Source organism: Lampris incognitus, chromosome 13 (genome assembly GCF_029633865.1).
Source record: "Lampris incognitus isolate fLamInc1 chromosome 13, fLamInc1.hap2, whole genome shotgun sequence".
Classification (NCBI taxonomy): Eukaryota; Metazoa; Chordata; class Actinopteri; order Lampriformes; family Lampridae; genus Lampris; species Lampris incognitus.
The window spans coordinates 39,300,706-39,315,077 of NC_079223.1; the positions used below are offsets into that span (position 1 = coordinate 39,300,706).

The 14,372-nt window shown below is 44.7% G+C and overlaps 1 protein-coding gene across 1 annotated transcript in view; it reads right to left on the bottom strand.

Moving 5' to 3' along the window:
• The window catches only part of si:dkey-192p21.6 (uncharacterized protein LOC565246 homolog), a 35,613-nt gene that overhangs the window by 7,151 nt on the left and 14,090 nt on the right, over positions 1-14,372 (bottom strand). Inside the window, exons 9-15 of the mRNA XM_056291460.1 lie at positions 13,468-13,498; positions 13,158-13,318; positions 9,751-9,863; positions 9,500-9,621; positions 8,787-8,910; positions 8,618-8,704; positions 1,867-1,944 (exon numbers count right to left, since the gene is read on the bottom strand). Coding sequence (XP_056147435.1) covers positions 1,867-1,944; positions 8,618-8,704; positions 8,787-8,910; positions 9,500-9,621; positions 9,751-9,863; positions 13,158-13,318; positions 13,468-13,498 — 716 coding nt within the window. The remainder of the gene's footprint in view (positions 1-1,866; positions 1,945-8,617; positions 8,705-8,786; positions 8,911-9,499; positions 9,622-9,750; positions 9,864-13,157; positions 13,319-13,467; positions 13,499-14,372) is intronic.

Here is a 14,372-nt window from a genome sequence, read left to right on the forward strand (position 1 = left end):
GTTTAATCTATATGGCAGCCCATGTCAGTGTTGTATTACTGACATCTGTGCAGTGCGGTCTGCTGAGCGACTGCATGGTATAAAGATCCATATCACGGGCTGCAAGTGTAGACCGCTACAAGCCTAATGTTTTTATTTTAACATGTTTGACTTTTTCACTCTGTGCCCCCCGGGAGAGGCCAAATGGATCTAATTTACCTTAGTTCCCCGTAGCCATCCGCGCGCTACAGTAACAGGCAATAAGATTCAACGTTAGGCAACATAATGGGGAGATTTTTCATTTTTGTGAATTGAGGCTAATGACCCCAAATATCCATGACAGAATTTCAAATGAGCCTCCGCATAGTGGGAGGTGTAATCCTTCACACACGAAAACCCCTGCGACTATGTGAGCGATGAATTGTGGCTATGATAAAATATTAGTTGTGACACAATTGGTTATAGAAAGGATGCCGGAGTTAAAAATTCACAATATTCTGTTTCTCCATGACACCTTCAGGCTAATTTTAGTGATGTATTTCAAGCTAGGCATCCGGGAGAGTTACACTGGAGTTAAAATCTGCTGCTACAACATCTGAAATAACAGAATGGACAGTTATGCACAATAATGATAAAGCCTGTCTTTCTTTCCCATCTGTCTTTCCGTGTGCACAAATCACCCCCGGGCATTTCCCCCATCGAGTTCATTGCCGCCTTGTTTCTTTTCCTTTGGTTTGCATGATTTCAAAGGCTCTGCGATGCAGCCCGCTGCTATCCGTCATCACTCCCAAGTGACGGGGCCGGCAGTTCAAGGATGTCCACCCTCACACCATTTGCATCACTTGCAGAACGTGAAACCGGGGCCATAAACACAGTTGAGCAAAAAAAAAAAAAACTGGCTTTCTTTTATGGTATTTTGTTAATCTCATTTGACCAAGCTGTCTTCGTCGAGTAAATTCACAAATGCAAAAGGGTTCATCTCATATAACACTTGGCTTCTCCCTGTGGGACACATTCCTGCTCTAACAAAATAGTGTCCAGCTTGCCTCTTCTCTCGCTCTCTTTTTTTTTTTGAGACCACCCAGAGCAAGTACCGCTCCAAAACAAATATGACCTCCGTGCTATCTGTGCAGATATCCTTTAGTTAGAGCTGCTTCTTTATCTTTGTTTATCGCAACTTTCTAGACCCCGGATGAACATTTCCATTTAGCGTTTCACAAAAAGACACACAAACAAACAAAAACGGTTTGATCTCCAACAGGATCCATTTGTTGACCCTTAGAGGAAGTGTGTAAGACGACCACGTTGTTCGGCGCATGCTGGAAGATAGGAAGGTGAACCATGTTGGCGCTCAATGTAAACAATACGCACATATTGTGGATACGATACAATATGTGGTTTTCAAACCACATGTGAGACACACAAATGCAACGAGAGACACGTTGTGTCCCGTGAGGCGCTTGATACCCATGTCTGCCAGGAAACGCAGGCACACATTGATGTTGTTTAATTGCAGTGAGATCACACACACACACACACATGCGCGCGCACACACACACACACACACACACATCTTCTACTAAGAACTGCTAACGAATGTTTTCTGCAGCTATGGATAATATGTGAGTGGGTGGAAAACACATTAGAGTGATTACCTGCAAGACACAGGAAAACAATGAGAGCCTAAAACTACTCTCCATTGTCTGAGACACGTGTCCACCTGTTTATCATCCACAAAGAGCAGGTGGGGATATGATGCATTGTCCTTGCGGTCATTTATACCCTGTAATAATAACTTTGATTGTCCCTGATTTGAGGCAACAGGCATAAATCGCGACAAGGGCTATGGTTAAACTACCAAGTCATTCTCACGTGACGTTAACGTACCAGGATGATGGCCCAGACCAGGAATCGGGAAAGGATGCGGGCGTTCTCTCCCTTGTAGAAAATGATTATTTTGCCCGCCTGTGGAAAAGAGGACAAGGTGCACATAAGCACAGAGGTGGCTGCCGCTGATTCAATCACACATTTTGATAAGGAACCCCAGAAAAAAACACACCAGGCTCGTCAACTTGTTTGCCCTTGGTAACTAAATAGGTTTGGGACGCGGGTGTCAGCGCCGTGTCCCTGACGTTGGCGGTCACACTGCTCCTATCCTGTTGAGCCAGATGCGTGGTGTATGTCATCTGCACTCTCTGATTAATTTGGCGATGATAAATAAGTCTCAGCTGAGGACATTAGCATGGGCACACACAGGCGAGGGCAGCAGACACCTGGTGTGGCGTCTGAGACCCGTTGATTGAGGGGCTCAGTGTTTACCGCCCATTGGGAATTGAGCAATGCAGCTCGTTTTGCAGGGCAGCTTCCCACCACAAAAAAAAAGAAGAAAAAAAAGAAAATGGTTATGTGTGACACTGTCACCGTCAGTGTGTGTGTGTGTGAGCTGCCTCATGACCTCTGGCCTAAATGCCCAAACCTCTCTCCTCCCGACAATGTTCTGTGTCAATAAATGAAGGCAGCTGTGTACTCACAACACAGCGGGAAGCATCCCGTGGACAACTGCCATCTATATACTGACTCAGAACAGCAGTCTCATAATCCATGGGAAGACTTCATTGACAAATGAGAGCCATGTGTGACGATCATGGATAAGTAGACTCGCTAGCCCTTGGCCAACGGGTCGGACCCTTTAGTAGACTTGTTAACGCAGTCGCCCGTGGTGCGGGAGACACGGGTTTGCGTCCCAGCTGTGGCGGATCCCGGCTGCCCCCCGAACTCATTACACATGCGACTGTGAAGAGACTCCACTAAGTTTGCATGAAGGATAACGCTAAAAAGATTGCTTGAAAAACGGTACCGCTTCATCATAACTCATGCTTTATAAAGGGTTTGTAAGTGTTTCTAATACTTAATAATGGTTAATAACCTATTTATTAATGTGTTGTAAATCATTACTAAGATGTTATGACACATCAATAAAAATGACTTTTCGGTTACCAGATAGAGCCCATATTTTACCGACGCGAGAGTCTCCGCAGACATTTTCTTGGAAACCATGTGACCAGCAAGGACTGCTGACTCACGCATGATATGATATCCCTGTGTTGGTGTTGTTCCCACATCATCATAATTAATGTTGCTCGGGGGGTTGTCCATGTAGCGTGGCAGTCTATTCCGTTGCCTACCAACACGGGGATCGCCGGTTCTAATCCCCGCGTTACCTCCGGCTTGGTTGGGCGTCCCTAGACACAATTCACCATGTTTGCGGGTGGGAAGCCGGATGTGGGTGTATGTGTCCTGGTCGTTACACTAGCACCTCCTCTGGTCAGTCGGGGTGCCTGTTCATGGGGAGGGGATACTGAGGGGAATAGCATGATCCTCCCACGCGCTACGTCCCCCTGGTGAAACTCCTCACTGTCAGGTGAAAAGAAGCAGCTGGCGACTCCACATGTATGGGAGGAGGCATGTGGTAGTCTGCCGCCCTCCCTGGATCGGCAGAGGGGGTGGAGCAGCGACTGGGACGGCTCGGAGAGTGGAATAATTGGCCAAATACAATTGGGGAGAAAAAAGGGGGGGGGGTTAACGTTGCTCCAGGGCCATCATTGCAACTGACTGTATTGGTTGGCTAAAATAACCATAAATGACTCAAAGAGAAGAGCCGTTTAACATGCACTGCCGTAAGCCAGTTTATGGTAACTCCTGTGGGGGTCACTGTTGTAATAATGTAAACTAACCTACGACACATCAGTACATCCGCCTTCCTTCAAAACATTCAGTTTTCAGATGTAAACATTGATGACAACATAATGAACAGGTTAACTTTTTTTTTTGTAATCACTTTCTTCTTTTTTGTATTTTTGGAACAAAAATACATGCCCCCCCCCCCCCCATGTCCTGCGCTCCCCAAAGTCCTTATAACACAAAGGCATGGCCTGTAAAACATATCTACAAGTCAAGCCGCTCAGGAGTCCTGACTGTCCACCGCCACAAGGCTGGAGGCTCCAACTCAGGCCCCCTGCAATGCCACAGGAGAGGAGGCAAGTGACAGTTCCTGATGACCTGGAGACGGAGCCTCTAACTTAGGCATCGTTAAGAAATTCTGAACGTCATCACTCCAGTCCGGCTGAAAGGTCTCTCCTGTCTTCAAAAGTCTTCTCCTGTTTCTTCATTAAGTGTGGCCAGTTTTGGTTCTCTCAGCATATGACCGTGGTGCCATCTATTCAAGGACCATCGCTTTTGTGCTCCATGCAGCAGGCTCCTCTATGCGTACTACATCGTGCCTCACCAGATATGGTAGAGGCTTGGATCCTTTGTCATAGCTGAGTTTTTGTTTGTGTTTTAGGATCCTTAAGTGAGCCCAGACCTCTGCCTCACAGTTGTTAGTGTCCAGCTTTGGAAGTCTAGCCACAGAATAGCCACTTTCGTGAGGTGAGGATCTGTAAGCTAAGAGGGCCAGGTATGGATCTGTATCACTCTTTGCACACTTCTTCAGGAGTCTTTTTATGATCTGGACCCCCTTTTCAGCCTTCCCATTTGCTTGTGGGTACAGCAGACTGGAAGTTGTGTGGCTAAACCCATAATGTTTTGCAAACTGCTTAAATTCATGACAAGAGAACTGTGAGGTGTTGTCAGTAACCACCTCTTGAGGAATGCCGTGTCTAGCAAAAATTGACTTCAGATGAACTATGACACTTTGTGCTGAAGTCGTTGACAGTAGAGCTATTTCTGGGTAATTTGAAAGGTAGTCAATGGCTAATAAATATTCCTTTTCATTGCAGTAGAAGAGATCAGCTCCAACCTTCTCCCATGGTTTTGAGGGGATCTCAGACAGAATCATTGGCTCTTTGGTTTGCTTGTAATGAAACTGAGGGCATGTGGCACAGTTGCCAACCATTGTGTCTATGTCTTCATTCATGTTTGGCCAATAGGTAGCCTCTCTTGCCCTGCGTTTACACTTCTCTGCCCCTAGATGCCCCTTGTGCACCCTGGTCAGCATCTCTTTACGCATTGAGGCAGGAATCACAAACCTATTGCCTTTGAGCATCACACCATCCACCAGTGAGAGCTCAGACCTGAGTGGGTGATACCGCTTGCACGAGCCCCTCTGCTAGCCATGATCCATGTTTTCCATTATACTTTGGAGAGAATTGGGTCTTTGGAAGTCTCCTCTGCTATTTTTCCGAGCTGCAGATCAGAGGCAGGGAGTGTGTCCTTCACCATGTGAACATGCAGAGCAACATCCAACTCAGTGCTGCTACAGCACACCTGAGACAAGACTAGAGTGGCACGAGAGAGCGCATCAGCAATCAACAAACAAGGCCCTGGCACATAGGTAAGGACAGTGTCATACCTTTGTAGTGTCGTCATCAATTGCTGGAGTCGAGGGGACATGTCATTCAAACTTTTTCGGGCTATGGCTTTCAAAGGCTTAGGGTCTGTCTCAAGAATTACTTTAGCAAGTCCATATATGTAGCCATGAAATGTCTCACAGCCAAAAACCAGCCTAAGGCACTCTTTTTCATTGTTTTAGAGTGTAATACATAGGCAACCGGCTTCCAGGAACCATCATGCTGTTGCAACAATACGGCACCAATGCTGTCTGTCAATGCATCAGTTGACACTTTAGTTGGCCTGTCAGCTTGAAAAAATGTCAGCACATAATACTGAACTAAAACACCTTTAATGTACCCCCATTCTGCGTTATGGGCAGCTGTCCACTCACAGTCTTGGCCTGAAGGAGCTTTTGCAAGTATGCTGTTCTGCCCGCTAAGTAAGGGATAAACTTCCCGAAATAGTTTACCATTCCAAGTCCCCGCTGAAGGCCTTCATAGACTCGGACCCCCTCCAAGCCCTCGATGATGCGTTCCATTCCCTTATGGAACAATTCTGGAACTGAACTAATCCCAAAGGGTAGTCTCTGGAAGGAGTATCTCCCAAAAGGAATATTGAATGTACAAAGTTTTGCACTTGGCTCAGCCAGTTTCACTTGCCAGAACCCATTTGATGCATCTAGTTTAGAGAAGTAATGAGCACCGGCCATTTCACTGGCTATTTCTTCGCGTTTTGGAATTTGGAAATGTTCCCATCTGATGCAGGCATTGAGGTCTTTTGGGTCCATGCATATACGCAGCTCACCACTCTTTTTTCTTATGCACACCATTGAATTGACCCAATCAGTTGGCTCATTGGTTTTCTTTATCACCCCCAAAGTGACCTTTCTTTCCAACTCCTTTTTTTGGCTTTCACATAGGGGAACAGGAACCTGTCTTGGGGCATGAACCACAGGTCATGCATTATCAGTGAGTGTAATTGAGTGAACACATGGCAAGGTACCAAATCCAGTAATGACATCGTCATATTGGCTAAAAATCTCCTCAGAAATATAGCTTGGGTCCGTTAGAGCATACACATGCTTAATCAGGCCCAGGTCCTCTCATGCTTTGTCTCCTAGCAATGAATCATGATCCTCTGGAACAATAACAAATGGGAGTGATTTGCCTTTGTCTTTCACCTTGACAGTCAGTTTGCAGGTGCCATGTGTTTGAACCGCCCGTCCATCGTATGCTTTCAAAGCAATTTCAGTCTTTGCTACAGTGGGTATCCAGCCCAAACTATTAAAAGTCCACAATGTTAATCAAATTGGCTTTGGTACCCATGTCGTTTTAACAACAGAGGAGCACCATTTACTTCCAAAGATGCCACCCAGTTATCACCTATCAATGCATTAACTGTAGGTGTATTCAACTCAGTTGTCACTGTGCCAACAAAAAACTCAGAACAATCAGCTTCTTCCACAACTTTAATGATGCGTCTCACCGTCTTTCCTTTTGCAAGAAACATCCCTGCAAAATGACTTTTCCCACTGCATGTCAGACATATTTTACCATAAGCTGGACACTGTCGAGCCTGATGATGTGTGCCACGTGTACTGCAATCAAAGAGCTTTTCACTGCGCTCCGCTGAAAATCTGTTCTCGGGATGCTCTCTTGTGTATTTATTAATCACATCGACAGAGGCACTTTCCATATCCAAGGACGATTGAAGAGTGTTTGTGCTGAATGTTTTCATGTGAAACCGGGCTAATTCACTTGCCTGACATATCCGAATTGCACCATCCAAAGTGGGCTCAACCTCCTCAACAAGCGCTCTCTGATTTTTTGGTCCAACAACAACTTGATATCATAGACGACGTCAGATAAGCAAAATTGCACGTTTGCGCTTTCCATTTTAAACCCGTTAGGAACACGTCGAACTTCTCCCCTTGCTGCTGCCGCACACGGCAACGGAGCACATAGCGTCCATAAGTCTCGTTCTTTGTTGGCGAACAATGGGCATCAAAATGCCGCAACACTACATCAAAACTGTTGCCGTCGTCCTCTGAAGCAGATATGAACGTATCGTACACATCGATGGCTTGTGGACCCGCTGTCGTAAGTAAAAGAGCAATCTTACGTTCATCGGCCTTGTCATGGGCGCCAATGGCGGACAAGTATAGCATGAATCGCTGTCTAAACGCGCTCCAATTCACATCGACCTTCCCTTCCAACTGTAACCCTTCAGGTGGTTTTAAACAAGCCGTTGTTGTTATTGCCGTCGCCAAGACAGTTTACTCCTGGTACCATGTATCGGTTGGCTAAAATAACCATAAATGACTCACCCAGAAGAGCCGTTTAGCATGCTTTATTCGTGCTCTGCTAGGCACTGCCGTAAATCAGTTTATGGTAACGCCTGTGGGTCACTGTCGTAATAATGTAAACTAACCTACGACTCGTCAGTACACTGACCAATCACAATGTTGCGATGTCGTGCCTTTGCTGCACAGGGGGGGGGGGGGACGGAAAAATACTAAAGCTAACCTAACAAGACCTCAACCTCAACCTAACCCTAACCTTAACTTAACACGTACCTTACTTTACCCAACTTTAACCGATAGTTAACCTTAGCCTAACCGATAGTTAACCCATGCTAACCCACAACCTTATCCCACGACTGTCTTTTTCTCCCGAGTCACAAAGGCACGACAGCGCAACATCGTGATTGGTCCGTTGCAATAATGGTCCTGGAGCAACATTCATTATGATGTCGTATGAACACCAACGCAGCGATATCAGATACACCGCTGACTCACATTCTCAGCGAGCGGCATACAAACAACACGACTTGAAAATGTCGTGCAGTGCATATGCAAAAGTTGAATTTTGCACAGCAGCACTGGCAACTGCAGTTAAAGTTTAGGGTTAAGGTTAGGTTGTAGTTAACTTTGGTGTTAAGGTTAGGTTGTGGTTAACTTTAGGGTTAAGGTTAACTTTGGTGTTAAGGTTAGGTTGCGGTTAGTGAAGCTGCCATACAATGGTCAGGCTATCTTTGTCTAATCACGCGGTGATGCCTATGGAGACTCTCCCCAACTGGGTTCAGAACGTGGCAACCCCAAAAAGTCATTTTAGTGATGCGTTATAACTTCTTAGTATTGATTTATAATGCATTAATAGATTAGTTATTAACAATTAAACCACTTAACCACACAACACTTTATAAAGTACTACAAAAAAATCTATTGCAAAGGCAGTACGTGTGACACATTCTTATAATCCTGTGCAATAAATGAAATCAAACTAGAGAATTACATGCATTGGCTTACCTGCATCCCTATGAATCCCATGACAATGGAGTTGATTGTACCCAGAAGCCCCTCTGGGTCGAAGGGCTGTGTTGTATGATACATTTCCTGGAAGATGAAAAGGAAAAGCTAGATTGTTTGTGGTTTTTTGATTCATAAAATGGATAATGGTGCATGAAAATAACTTTACCCTGCATGTGGGATATCTGTACATGTTGTCACCAAACATCCACCTGTCAATGTATCCCGCTGCGCCCCCAGTGCAGTTAGGATATAGACCATTATCACCAATTCCACCAGCCCCCAAATAACCTCTAGGAGGAAACAAACATATTATATATCTAACGTCAGCATATAAATTCATAACCCTTGATGGTAACAAAATAAGTAGAAGCAAAAACAAGAACAGCTGGAGGCATTGGGCCCATTTGAAGTAATTTGGTTTAAACTCTGTATTCTTTACAGCAGAGCCAGTGCCATACAGGCCCAGGCACAGACAGAGAGAGAGGACAGAAAACCACTAAAAACAGCAATGAGAGGGATCGAGACATGGAGCGAGGAAGATGGATCCTCTGCCTTGGTTTCTCTTATTGCACATGACAGACTGAGATTGGCTAATTATGCTCTGTGAAGCATCTGCCACAGACCCATAAATCACTGTAGCTCATAACACCAGCAACACTGGGTGCACACACTAATACCACCGCAGACACAGCTCCACCACATTGGCCCAAATAGGAGTTCACCACAGCATGGAGAAATTGATCAAATTTATATTTTTACCATATTGGCGAGAGATTATAAATGAGCAGCAACAATACAGTCATATAGTACATTGGGTTTGACCAATCCTATGATGAAGCAAAGCAAGCAATGATTTACGTTGGGACAGAATACACTCACGTGGGGCAGTTGGGTACAGGCATGAGAAAGGTGATACACAGCCATATTGTCTCCAACACAGCAATAAACAGCCACTCTGGCCAATAAAGGACCACATCCTGGACCGGGCTCCACCGGAGAGGCTAAATTCATACAGAATCCATGTTAGCTTAAGAGTGTCCTGCATTCGGGAGTCAGCCTTCTCAGCGGTCTAAAGGTGGCTTTGTGGGATGTGATTACTGATGAGAAGTTAACTTGACAGTGCTGCTCACCCTTCTCAGTGGGATTTCTCTCTGGCCCCAGACAGTCTGCATCAGAGACAGCACAAAGTAGGTGAAACCCAGCCGCTGCAGAACACCGGGGATCCTCAGCCAGGACCAGGACACTAACACAGACAACAACACACACACGCAGACAACACAGGTCAAGACACACGCTTGTGGTAGACGCAAGATACACTTAATTTCACCAACATGGGCAACGGCTGCCTGGCTGTGTCTGCTGCAACGACTGTAATGATAAATCATTCAATGTACTTGCATGTAATCCTGATGAGAAAATGATGCGCAGGTATGATTTAATAGTATAAAGCTATCCCTGCTGACTTGAGCAAATTATAGCACAGGAAATTGATAGAAAACTGGCCATTGGAACATCTGCACCACCATGCAGGAAAGACGTCTGCTCTCTGAATGACAGACAGCGCTACAGGAGGTCATGGGAGGAAATGATGCTACTCTTACAGATTCGGAGGTGTGTGTCGTTGAGGAGGTGGGAAGATCATGAGAGATTCCCAGTAATCTCTCCCCGGTCTCGGCAATTTGGGCTGGTGGAGGGGGGATAGAAATGGCCTTGGGCTGAGATTGATAGCCATCTACACATTAGTTAATTGAAAACCTCTTTGCCGCACAAAGTGCTGTAAAAACAATGTAATCCTAATCATTGATCTTGGCAAATCAAATAAGAGGCGGAAATCTTTTTTCTCACAGGAGAAGACAGAAGAGGAAGCTCTTCAAGTGACTAATGCCACATTTGTTCAGGCGGCAGGTTATATACACCTCCTTGATGGCTCCCTTCGTTTGTCACTCACCAACTCAGTTCAAAGTTCAATCAGATGTCTGCCGTCCAAAATTTATTTTTTCCCCCAATGCAAACTGCTGGAAACTTTGACAAGCGCATAGTTTCCCATTTTGATTTTAAGTGCTGCACTTCTGAGATTTCTGATAAATATCTGGGAAGGGATTTTAAAAAGCTCTTTATGTGAAATCGAGAATCTTTTGCAAACATTCACTATCGTTTAAAAAGTGAAATCTTTGGCGCGTGCTTCCCTGCCCTGAGCTTTTGGGGGATGGAATGGGAGAAAATGATTCCAAAGAGAAGATGAAACATAACTGAATAAACCCATCATGAAGAAAAGCAACAAAAAAAGAGCCAAAATAAGGCGAGAGTGGGGTGGGGATGAGGGTGGGTGGATAAAGTAGGAACACTCACAAATAGCCATATAATATGAAATAATGATCTCTTGTTGTATCCCTGCAACCCTGAATTGGATTAAGCTAGTATAGACAATGGATGGTTGGTTGGATGGATGGATGGATGAATGGATAGATGGTTTGATGGATGAATGGGGGAGGTATATAATTGATGGATGACTGGATGGAGTTCAGTTATGTAAAAAAGAGATACCATCACCTGTACTTAAGGGAAGGTATGTTATAGTTGAGGAGTACGGCCAGTATAGCCTGATCTGGCCGTCTCACTGATATCAGTCTATTTGAAATGACTCAAGGTTAATGTCAAAGGTTAACACCATTTTATGGAATATGCCTGACATTGGGGAGGGTTAGCATATTGAGCTGTAATCATGCAATTTAATTTTCTTATTAGATCAAACCCTGGGACTGAACTGCCAAGGGCGTCCTACGAGACGTAGGGCAAACCTGCGGTGTATTGTAAATGTCTTTGCAATATTATGAGCAGCACTGACAGCAGCGTCTACTGCAGCAGGGCCTTCGGCGTGTAACTCTATCTATTTGTAATTGTCCATTACTGCAGGGATTGTTTCTACTCAAACTGCCTCTGTTAAATATCCCCTCGTGCTGAATTTTGAGACTGTACACACAATATCAACATTTTAGTTAACCCAGTTACGAACACATCTACCCAGGCAAGTCCATTATCACTGGGGCTCGCTAATGTGTGAAGGTTGCCTGATGTATCCCCCAGGTGGCGAGTCAGATTGCAGGGATTTTCTGATGGCTTTCTTCCGCCACATCCCTGCCAGCTGTAACTTTCACTAAAAGGTTTAACTCCGTCTTTTCTGTGAGGCTGAATGTTTAGCAAACTAACAAAATGCAGGTGTGTCAGGTAGTACATTCGAGCTGAAATACACCACAACTGCAGGATTATTGATATTCTTAAATGACTTTCCTCATAATAGAGGCCAACAGGGTCTAACATTCCTTAATGTATTTCTTTCTAGCAGAAAATGCTGCTACCTTAAACCAACCCTCATTTTAAGGTGCATTTACTGGATTTTTCAGGCCCATTAAGAATAGCCCTCTTTGCGCCTTTCAGAAAATGGCGTACATGTGGTAAAGGGATGCATAATTAAAAATGTAAAGCTTATACTCATGGTGTGAACCATACGGTGGCTTTTGGGAGCACTCGTGGTGCAAACATGCATGTACACTTGCTCTAAATCAGCAGATCTGTGCGGCATATGTGACACAACATGGCCACATAGACTAGAGCACAATAATTTACTGCCACATAAGAAATGGATAGGATAGATACAAAGGCCACACAGATATAAGGAAATCCTTCTCTTATGGTCAGTTTGCTGTTCCGCCACCACATTTAGATGGTGATAGTAGAAATAGCTCAGCCAGATTTTCATACCCCCCCCCCCCCACTAAAGTCGTGCGCTTTCAATTAAAGAATGCACGTTTAACATAATTTCTGCTATAGAAGAAAATATAGAGGGGCGTCCAGGCAGCGTAGCAGTCTATTCCTTTGCCTACCAACACGGGGATCTCCGGTTCGAATCCCCATGTTACCTCCGGTTTGGTTGGGCATCCCTACAGACACGTGGGCCGTGTCTGCGGGTGGGAAGCTGGATATGGGTATGTGTCCTGGTTGCTGCACTAGCACCTCCTCTGGTCTGTCAGGGTGCCTGTTTTGGGGGGGGGGGGTAGCGTGATCCTCCCACGCGCTACGCCCCCCTGGTGAAACTCCTCACTGTCAGGTGAAAAGAAGCGGCTGGCAACTCCACATGTATTGGAGGGAGCATGTGGTATTCTGCAGCCCTCCCTGGATCGGCAGAGGGGGTGGGGCAGCAAACGGGATGGATTGGAAGAGTGGTGTAATGGGACGGGTACAATTAGAAAAAGAGGGGAAAATCACCCCAAAAATAAAATAAATAAAAATGCATGTTTAACATAACATGCTATAGAAGACAATATAGAAATGCACATAGCAAAAACATTTTAGAGACCTCCCACCAAACATTTCCCAAATCATGATTTCAGGGGAGCTCCTGTCTTTCCATGAGGAGCCAAGCTTCCTCTGAGTCCCACCATAGTTCACACCCTGCATATACAGATATTCCCAATGTATATGATAAAAATTTTTTTTTTTAAATCAAGTGTGGAATTTATCTGAGAAGTAGTATTCCTACAAGGGCCATCTCTTGGAGAGTAGTTGATGAAACAGAATCCGAGCATGATGAGGACCACTGTTCTCCAGGTGAGTTTCCTCAACAGCTGTACACGGCCAACCCCTCTCTTCTGCATGGACCTGAACGCCAACGCCACTGACGTCCCAATTATGAACACAAACCTTGAAAGGAAACAACAACGTTACTGCTAGTGAAATACAGTTACATATACACAGCATGTGTCATACCTCCAATTTACTTAATGGGACTCAAATGTGTTTGTGGCACTTTCAACATCTTACTCAAAGTCCACTACTTTTAGCACACCTACCAAGGCATGACCAGATCTGCAACAGTAAGACCTGTAACAAATCCAGAGACATAAATTTAGAGTATTAATAACAACTAGGGAGACAGACAAATAGACGGCCTGCGTAGTTGGAAACTTAATAGCATTATACAGTTAATCACAGCTCTTGCTCTCATCTTTGCGAGATAATGAAAATAGGCAATGAAGGAGATTAATGATGATCTATGCATAGGTCAATATTAATCCATGCATAAGGTCTTGAGATGGTAGTCATGGTAATTTTTAAGCAATATTTTTATTGGGGTTTTTCAACTAGAGCAAACACTACATAGTAATAAAATGGTCAGTCTTGGCGGCAAATACAGTATACCATAAAATGAATAGGCGAGGAAATAAAAACATAGTAATTAAAACAGGTGAATATACAGATGTTATAGTAATTACATGTTCCGAAATCTTGAAGATCACAAGGGCTATTACACTTCATAATCTTATTCCACTTGCCCTGCCCCCACCCCAGTCTTTGGCTTTGTTTATCATTACCAACATTTTGTTTCAAAGACTCCATCAAGCTCCCCCAGATATTTTCAAAAACTCCCAGACTTCCTTTAGTAATATACGTAGGTTAGTTTTCCCATAGCAAGACATGACAATAGATCCTTTTTTTTTTTTAATTTCCGCCCTTTTTCTCCCCAATTGTATCCAGCCAATTACCCCACTCTTCCGAGCCGTCCCAGTCACTGCTCCACCCCCTCTGCTGATCTGGGGAGGGTGGCAGACTACCACATGTTTCCTCTGGTACATGTAGAGTCACCAGACCTTTCTTTTCACCTGACGGTGAGGACCTCGCTGTAGTGTATGAGGGGCTGTATAGGCCATATTCCACACTTTACCTCTCACACACACTACTGAAAATGCTCTCACAT